General features: G+C 46.1%; 1 protein-coding gene across 1 annotated transcript; it reads left to right on the forward strand.

Moving 5' to 3' along the window:
* Positions 1 to 741: 741 nt before the first annotated feature.
* LOC104488137 (organic solute transporter subunit alpha-like) lies at positions 742 to 9,135 on the forward strand (the record flags this gene model as incomplete). Its single annotated transcript, XM_010137641.1, has 7 exons — positions 742 to 893; positions 1,011 to 1,084; positions 2,779 to 2,937; positions 5,911 to 6,022; positions 6,840 to 6,986; positions 8,364 to 8,469; positions 8,948 to 9,135. Coding segments are annotated over 7 exons (938 nt in total), but the record flags the coding sequence as incomplete, so codon positions are not given.
* Between the last annotated feature and the right edge of the window lie 496 nt (positions 9,136 to 9,631).

Below are 9,631 nucleotides of genomic sequence, written 5' to 3' on the forward strand. Positions count from 1 at the left end.
CTTACCTTCGCAGGCACTGCTCGGAGGGGGAGTCAGTACCAGTGACGAGCATGAACTTTTTTCTTCTGTCTCCAGAAGCACCTTATTTTTGGTAGAAAATACACCTCAACTATCAGCCATGGGTCAGAAGTTGGTATCCGTAAAAAAATAATTTGGCGAAGGCATCAAGCTTTATCTCAGGCTAGATGTATCGGGGCCTTGTCCTTGCATTGTTCGTGTGCCCCACAGACATCCCCTGAGCCTCTAAAAAGTTTGTATGCCGGAGGCAGTTACGCACAAACATGCCTTTGAACAGACAACTGGAGCAAAGAGCTAATACTGAGTAAACACGTTTTTGCTTGTAGTCTGCCTGGAAAAGTTCCAAGAATGTGTATTTACTGTATTTATATTACGTATTACTTGTTATGTATTAATTTATATTCAGTTACATATTTACATTTATTTAAGGACGCTTGTCTTGGAACTCCACCTTTCCGAAGGGGACTTTTACATAATGCTTTGGGAACGTGGAGGCAGATTCTTCCCATACGCTGCCTCTGGATCCTGGAAAGATTTAGTCGTGAACTTGAGTTGAAGTATTTGAACCGTCCTATGGAGTCAATGGTCTATTTATGTAGCTGAGTGCAAGTCTTTGCAGCAGCAGGGCTAAGCAGCCCCTCAGAGATGATCTCTTTACATTAAATGATTGGGATGTTTACTAAATAAATCAGAACTATCTGTTTTCTTTTTCTCTCTCTGCAGGCCTTGACCTACCAGGGAGATTTCTCTTTGCAATCTTGACTCTGATGACTCTAATTGCCAATCTGGTGTTTACAGAGGAAGCGGTCTACATCTACAGGAAAATCCCCTCCTCCAAAAGGTCAATCATAATTTGGATTAATGCTGCAGCTCCAGTAAGTTACCACGGGAAAGAGATCAAATCGAATGTTGAAAACAGGGATTTCCCTGAAAGTCCGCACGAACCTGCCTTATCTCTGCCCCTCATTCAACTCTCCTCCCTTTCTCTGCAGGTGATCGCTACTACTTCATGCATTGGCATGTGGATTCCTCGCTCAACAATGTTTACAGACTTCACGTCAGCAATGTGAGTATTCTGCTTGTTCCTAGTTGTTGCCCCAAACCCAGAATTTCTTCCCTGTAAACATCTGCTTCTGGTAAACACAGTCATTTTGTAAATCTAACAATTTAGCAATTTTTGGTTTGAGTTGAAATCTCTTGGCAGCTCTTTTCTGGGAGGTGGAAAATGCTGGAGCAGTTCCCAGTAGTACAGTCCGCTGGTGTGGGAACCTCAGTACGAGAGCTCTGTGACCCCCGTGTAACCGATCCCTCTGACTGGCAGTAGCTCTGAAGCAGTGCTCCCTCCTCTCTCTGCGTCTCACGTGGAATGAGATTCTGACCTGTGACTTCTTCTCCGCGCTTTTGCTAATGATGAGCCATGGAGGTCTATTATTAGTGGTGGCAAGTGAACCTCCGATGAATATATCAATGTAAAAATGTTCCACAGCGTGACTTCTTCTCCGCGCTTTTGCTAATGATGAGCCATGGAGGTCTATTATTAGTGGGGACAATCAAACCTCCGATGAATATATCAATGTAAAAATGTTCCACAGTTGCCCTGCTGAAAGCACTTTCTGTGCGAGCCTGACAGCTCTGACACGCTCAGAGAAAAAGAGCGAAACGTGGTCCTCGCTTTCTGGAGGCAGTGGTGCAGCTCTGGTAGGCAGAGCCAGGTGGGGAGCTCCTGTGGCTTTGGGTACTCCACAGCTGATTTTGGGATGGTTTTGGAATCCACTGCGGGACAGTATCACAGACTCTGATGAATAGCCTCACTCCACGTCACGCTGCATTTACTAAGAGATTAGAGTGAAAAAGGAGGACAAACACGGTACAGAGAACACCATTGCCGTGCAGCAATTTGTGCTGGTAGTGCGGATTCTGCAAGTCCAGAAACTTCCAAGGATCCAGTCCTATGGCACTTCAAGCCTGTCTGAACCCCCCTTGTCCCTTGCCCAAGCTGCAGGAGCCCATCCCCTCTCTTGCATCCACTACTACTCAGTCTCGAGCTGCACAGCAGGCTCCTTCGAGGAGACAGTGCCGCAGAAGAGAACCCTTCGTATTTGGTGAGGTTGGATTTCAGCGGATCGGTTCCCTGAATCAGTTTGGGACGGGGAGGAAAGGACAGCTGCACAGTCTGTAGTTCGTGGAGGGGGCTGGAAGAGTGCAGCTGGTGAAGGAGGAAGAGGTGGGGTTGCTGCAGGCAGTGTTTGGATCCGCGCTGACGGCCGAGGAGCCCCGCGCTGCCTGAGCCGGTGCGTTTGACGATGGCTGTGTGTATGTATATACACGTGTAGGTATGACCCTAGTCACGTTTGTTGTTGGTTGGTTTGGAGGGGTTTTTTGTTGCGTTTTTTTTTCCGAGGATGAAGAGGACTAGAAAGTTGGGACCAGTCAGGACGAGATAACTGAGGGGAAAATATGTCCATAAGGACTTGGGCCATAAAAGCCTCTGCTTTGATACTGATTCTGCCATCAGCCACCAGTGCAGCTGTGGGAGATTCCACGGCTGCTCCGTGCCTCAGGTTATTCCTCTTTTGGTAAGGTTAGGGCAGTTCTGGTCCTCCAAGGTGATGAAAAGCAGACGTTTTTCACAGATAGTGCTAGAATTTTTGTTGCTTGCAAAGCTCAAGCTGTGAAAACTCTGGTCAGAAGGCAGCAGTGGCCTGTGCAGTCATATGAGAAACACGCAGAGTTCAAGTCGGCATTTTCTTCCTCTCCCAGATTTTTTGCCATAGTTATCCACAAGTTCCTGATGATGATGATTAAAGAGTGTGGAGGTCAAAAGATGTTCCTCAGGCGGTTTGAAAATAGTCGCTTCAAGATCAGCACCGGTCCCTGCTGCTGCTGCTGCCTTTGCCTCCCTCATGTGCGCATCACTAGGTGAGTTGCCCTTTAAGATTTCCCAGCTGGAAAACGCCCACTGGAATTGAGCCAGCTTGGCAAGGCCGGGCTTACAGCAAAGGGCCTCCCTGCTTCCCGAAAGTCAGTCTCGAGCTGCCTCTTTCAAACAGTGCCATCGCTTCGGGGCTGTACACCACCGCTAATTTATTTTGGTTTTATAAAGGAAAATGTTGCGTAAGATTCGAGAGTGTGAGCTCTCGGTTTAACCCAGCACGGTGTTCCCGCGCATGGTAACGTTGAGCGCTGTGGTATCTCCTCATTCTCTTCCAAGAAACCATTTCTATAGTAAGCAGTGGTGTGTGGAGAAGGAATTTCTATGCTAGAAAACCTAATAACTGAGATTCCAGTTTCTTTCAAGAAAGGAAAAAACGTCTCCAAACTGGGTGTTTTTCACAGGCAGAATTGACAAATTGAGGCTGTCTTGAAAGAAAACTTCTCTTACTTCGATGAAATTTAAATGTTTCATTCTGATTTGGACTTTAAAACTACTTCAGATTAAAATAATTTTTAGAACAGAAAATAAATGTAATTCCTGGAAAGCTTTGATCTCAATTAAATGGCATTGTCTGGTGAGGAAAAAAGCAACTATTTTCTTCTACTAAACTTAATGCACCTTTGAGAAGAGGGGTGAGGGCGGACGGCTGCACCTGCGAGAGACAACACGTTGTAACACCAATCCTGCCTCTCCTGAGCACTGTCTGGCTCCTCCTCCGGCTATTTTCACCCTGTCATTTATACGCTGCTCCACAGCCTGGAAGCCTCCTGTGCTTCCCAGGGCTTTCCTACTGGCACGGAGCATGGGAATGTTTCTCTCATTAAAAGCCGAAGGACCGAACGTGCAAGACGGAGACTTTTCTGCGAGGGCCTGGACATTGGTGTCGGAGGATCCTTAATGACTTTATGGTCGGGTTAAATGAAAGTGGCAAACATAACGCAGAGTAGTTTTTTGTGATGTGTTTGCAAAGATTCTTATTTTTTATTGTAATAATTCTTCCTTACATTTATTTGGTCTTACAATACCTCAATTGGTATTACAATTTGGATTCTTGTTTTCATCACTTTATTTAATGGAATAATGCCAATTACTTGCATGGAGGGGGCACCAAGAGAAACAGGTAGTAAACCAACCGAAAAATGTACCTCCAGAAATGGATGTGATACAATGATATAAAATCAGCAGCTACCGATATGGATCTAAATGTTTCCTCCTCATTTCCATGGGTGTTGGTTCAGGCCCATTTCAGCAGTCGGAACTGAAGAAACGCCGTGGGACAGAGCTGCGCTATAGATCTAACGTGTCACCAGTATTTTTGTTTCTCTTTTCGTGTCCGTCACCTTCTGTATAGGTTGTAGTAACTGGGAACTTGGGAGAGGATCCTCTACTGCGCCCTCCTGTGGGACAGTCTAGTGATGATAACAGCTAATATTAACTAATTAGCTAATACTAACTTTCAGGAGCTATATGGCACCTACTACTGCTGGGAGGAAGGACAGCTGTCTGGAAAAAAAAGGCTTTTTGCTCTGCAGAGTGCTTAGGGCTCCCTCTCCTACGTCTGTAGCACTGGGAAACCCATCTGCTGTCTCTGCTTCTGACTTCTAGCCTTTCCCCATTACAGGGTACAATTGTTTTGAAATACAAGCAAGCTATACCGAAGAAAGGTCAGTCTCGTGTTCCTCCTGTAGCTGTCTCCTGGGGAAACAGGGAGCTACTCCAAGGGAGGGAATAATTCTTTTAAAAACCCATGTACAGTCGAGCAGTCCTGGGGAAGCTAACGAGCTGCAGGAGACAGATGAGGCGAAATAACAAGCCGCAGAGCAGGGAGAGGTGTGGCAGAAGAGGTCTGATGGTCAAGAAAGATCAGCCTGCATTGCCAGGGGAAACAACCTGTGGCATTGCAGTGACTGCGCTGTTTGTCATGTTGTTCTTCACAGACCTTTGGCAGTAATCGGTCTTTGGGGAGGCACACACGCACTCAGCCGCTGGCCAGCTGCAGCCGTTCCCCACGCGTTGGTGCTGCGCAGAGCCCTGCGGTTATCAGCTGTAGTCATGGAGCAGTCTCTGTAATTCCTGGTTCGTGGTTGTGTCCTGTAGCGTACTAAATCAGCCTGTCGCCTACTGAGGCATCTGCGAGGGCAGTCTCAAGGACCTGCAGCGAAGACAGCACTGACAGTATTGGAAATAATATGCAGTAACAGACTAGAACACGAGCCGGCTGTAACAGCCAGGGCTTGTCCTGTGAGGACTGCAGTGGGGTTCAGGTCAGTCAGCTCTTGTGCCCGCTGTCAGAAAGCGCGTCTGCCCCGCTCCTGGTGGTCGTTAACGCTGGCTGGCCAGCTCACTCACTCTCTGTGGGTTGTGTTCTGGGCCGGTTTATACCACCAGCAGTGAGGAGCTGCCCTGTTGGCCTTGCACGGTTTGCCAAGGGTTCCTGTCTTCTGTTAGAGTACCACGGGGCAAAACCAGACGCTTACACGGCACTACTCACGACGCGCTGAAAAACTACCAGTCCTTTCACCTGGGACTAGCACTGCCTGTGGTAGTCTTGATCTACCACAGGACTAGGAAGTGTCTGAACAGGAAGGCTGAATTGCCCAGTTTCATCAGAGAACTGAAAGAGTAAGGCAAGGCGGCAAGAGCAAGCGGCGTTGTTGTTCAGAAAGCAGTTACGCTGCCGCTGGCTCTCGGGTGAGCTTCAGGGCAGAGACGCCCCGGTTTGGTTAGTACGTAATTGCTGCAGAACAGGAAAAGAACTATTTTTGTGGAGACTTTACTAAATAAACACTGGGTAATTCTTGGAAAGCTTTTCTAATCTTGAAGCAGTTCCTCTGCAGATTTTAGCCACGTGCTACAGGAGCAGAAAAAGTTTTGCAGTTGACGGTATCCAAATAATGTTGTTAAGGTTGCTAATAAGTTCTTGGCCTATATGATGTTTTAAAATTTTTTTTTGCCAGGCGAACTCTGTTTTGGATGAAGCTGGGCACCTTTCAGTTTGTTTTCCTTCGACCTGTGCTCATGTTTTTATCAGTAGTGCTTTGGACCAATGGCAATTACACCCCTTACAATGTAAGTAAATGTTTTCAGCAGAGATGGTCCACGAGGTGCGTAGGTTCTAGGGCTGGTGTTAGTATCTTAGTCTACAACTGAACTGTGAAATCTGGGAGCACTTTCACGTGTGTCCTTGCTGTACTGAGACCCTGAAGGATATGATTTCTGCCTTCCCCCCGACTCTCCATTTCCTGGCTTATTTTAGAAAGAAACAGGGCGTCAGGGTGGGTTGGGCATCAAATTGTGCTCCAGTATGTTTCCCAGCTTGTATGATGAGAACAGCAGGACTGCAAGTTGCCCTGTGGCATATACCAGCCTTAAGAAACAAGTATATGTACAGGCATGTAAACAGGAAGCCTAATTCTGTGGTTTTCTACAAATCATGGTGATTTTTATATTGGTGCAAAGTAGCAAAGGTATTACCGTACTTCTGCTTTGTACCATGCAAGCTGCAAGATGATGGACAAGTCTGTATCTGCTAAGATTTTGTACCTCTTGGATAATTCTGATTAAACGGAATACATTTTTTTGTTGTCTCCTGCTATAAAATAAATGAGCCCTCTGAGACGTCATGTTGACTGTGCTCTCGTGAGCTGCTGAGCATTCCCAGGTGGTGCTGGGTCAGACTGGGGGGTTGCGTCACTTGTTACCTTCCCAGGGTGAACAGATTTACGTGTCTGTGCCTGCTGAGTGAGAGCACCGTGCGAACGCTCTGGCTGGTACCGTGCAGTTTCCCCATGCGAACCCCAGCCGCTGCTGCTGCCATCAGCTTCCACGGAGAGAGAAATGAGCATTTTAAAGTTTTGTAGGTACACTCGCTTGATTTGCTTCTCAGTTATCTCCCAAAGGAGCTGCGATATGGATTAGCTGCTTCATTGGCGTCCTCACCATCATTGCTCTGTGGCCAGTCGGAATCATGTTTCTACACGTTAGGACTCTCCTTGCCTGTAAGAAGATCATCCCAAAATTTGCTCTTTATCAGGTGAGAAATTTAATCTTTCTGGTAAGAATTTCTCTTAACTGCTGGTATAACACCATCTCTCTGGTTCTTGGTCCTTTGTTGAAAAGTTAGAGGATTTTTTTTCCCCATTAAATACCCCGTGCAAAGGCATATTCCTACCTGATTAGAGCCGCATCCCACTGAAGCACTCTCCTTAGCTGCTGTTCACTTCCACCTTGAGCCAATTTACCGCTAGGCTCTCGGAGTGCTGCAGATGTGAAAGCCACATAAAATCTGTTTATCTTTAGGCAACTGAAATCAAAACAGCACCTTCTGCAGAGCTCGGAGGAAGTTTTGTAGATAAATTATCCTGAAACACAACATGAAAATGCTGGTGTCTGTTTCTAAAAACAGGAGAGGATGTGGATGAAGCATCGTGTGGGTGGCTGTTGTCTGAACTGTTGCAGCATGCCAAAATACTCTGTTTTGACAATATTTTTCTTGGCCATTCTGTACTTCAGTGTTAGATTATAATGAAGATACTGGCTGGGAATCATTAAATAGTAAGGAACAGAACCAGATGGGTTAGACTGAAAAAAACCAAGAACAGGGCCACCCTTTTCCACATCCCCCTGAAGACAGTACAGCAGGACCTCGCAGGTGCATCCCTCGTGCACAGGACATGTAGAAACGCTGGTGCGCTGAGGCCTCTGTTAAGTGAGTTGTTAAGCACATACAGATGCAGTAAACACCTGAAAAGCTGCATTAGGGCAAATCCAGGTTTGGGTTGGCAAACTCAGTTCTTGTGAGGCTTTATACTCGTGCAGTTACACCAGCAGCTAGAGACGCTCTGGTATCTCCAAGGCAGTGAAGGGCTGGCTCAGCGCACAGCAGGTAATACGATGCGCGAGTGATTGTTGCTGCACCCGAGCTGCTTCATCCCTTCTGGCAAAGAAGCCGGTCGCAGGTAACTTGGGGAGCACCGCATCTCCCTGCTGTGGCAAAAAGAGCAGACAACACAGAAAAGTTCTTTGAGTCCTTCCGCCACTAAGGGAGAAGCTCGTAGGTCGCACTAAGGAAGTTTTTAAAACATTGTTACCTGGTATTTAGAGCTCAGCGTAGTTTTAAAATCCCATCTGGGATGTCTGTGTATATTGTACATCTCAAACGAGGGGCCGAGAAGAAACGCTTTTCCAACAGAGATTTAATTTAATACTCCCACTCAGGGCAATATAATCCTGACCTAAAGATGAATTCTGCAGGGTGGCGGGTGGCCTGCTGGTAGAGGAGAGGAGAAGAGAGGGAGGGCGAGAAAGGAGCAGTGAGGCCAAAGAGGGTCTGATATGAAAGGAGAATTGTCGTGTGAACTGCAAAACTTTTTCTGGTACCTAAGGCACCTGTTTTCTCTTTCTGGTGCAGTTTATTCTCATTCTGAACCACCTGCAGGCAGCTATTATCAACATCTTGGCCATGCAAAGAGTCATTCCCTGCACTCCACCCCTCTCCTTTTCAGCAAGAGGAGCATGTAAGTTCTTTTAGGAAGGATGTTCTTCATTTACTTGTAAAGGTGCCAGGTCACTGTTGCTAACCGAAATATCCGGTGTTTTCCCAAAATACTAATTTACTGGGATCACATAGCTTTTGGAGAATCTCAGCTTTTACTTATAAAACAATAACAGAAGTTTTATAGCTGTCATAGTCACAGAGAAAAACTTAATAATGAGAAGAGTTGAAATCAGAAATGAGAGGAAAAAGAAATCAGCTGCAGAATTACTGTTAAATCTCTGGCATTTTGGATGCATAACTTGTTGCATGCTTCTCGATGAGCAACACTATAATTCTGTAACGGATTTTACTGCTGAGTGTGAGAAACTCCATTGTGGGGACAGAATGTTCCTTTTGCACAGATGAAAATTAATAAGCCAGGTACTAATTTTGTGTCTGATAGTAATTTCCCTCTTTTGAGGGCTTTTCTTTGCCTCCTGGTTTTTTTTTTTTGGCAGATGTGACCCAGCAGCTCCTCATCATGGAAATGTTTCTGATAACCCTAATCTCAAGGGTGGTCTATCGGAGAAAATACGATGACCTAGAGCCTCCGGAGTGTACGGCTGATGAAGCTTCGGACAACGAGCCGACCCCTAAGGCTATCCTGAATGGCGCGGTCAGCGAGGATGGATTGCCAAGGGTTTAGGAGCTCTCTGCACTCCTGTTTTGCAGGAGCTCAAAGCTCAGCCTCAGGAGCTTGTGTATCCTTGCACGGCAAATAGCCACTGTTTACGCTGGAACGACTTCTTACATCAATGGCTGTGAGCTGCAGTGCTGGAAGGACCGCTGGTGGAGAGATGACCCTGTTTATTCTCCAGCGGTATATACATGGTGTGAGTGTTTTCGTACCATGTGATTTTTAGTAAGATTTCATACCATGTACTGTTATGCTGTTACTGAGCACTTGGTGATAGCCAAACTGCCTCACAATGTGATTTGATTTTATTTTATTTTAGCTATTAGAATGGCTGTGATTTACAGTTAAACCACAGTCATTCTTGTTCATCTCTTTTGACCTTTTAAAATCTTATTTCACTCTGGATTGCTGTCATATGTCCAACGTAGCCTTTCCCCTTCCTTCTTCCATTAAAGTTTATCAGCTCTCACTCTATGCCACAAGCTCACGATCAGTAAATACATTT

Source organism: Buceros rhinoceros, unplaced genomic scaffold, assembly GCF_000710305.1.
Source record: "Buceros rhinoceros silvestris isolate BGI_N320 unplaced genomic scaffold, ASM71030v1 scaffold18766, whole genome shotgun sequence".
Taxonomy (NCBI): domain Eukaryota; kingdom Metazoa; phylum Chordata; class Aves; order Bucerotiformes; family Bucerotidae; genus Buceros; species Buceros rhinoceros.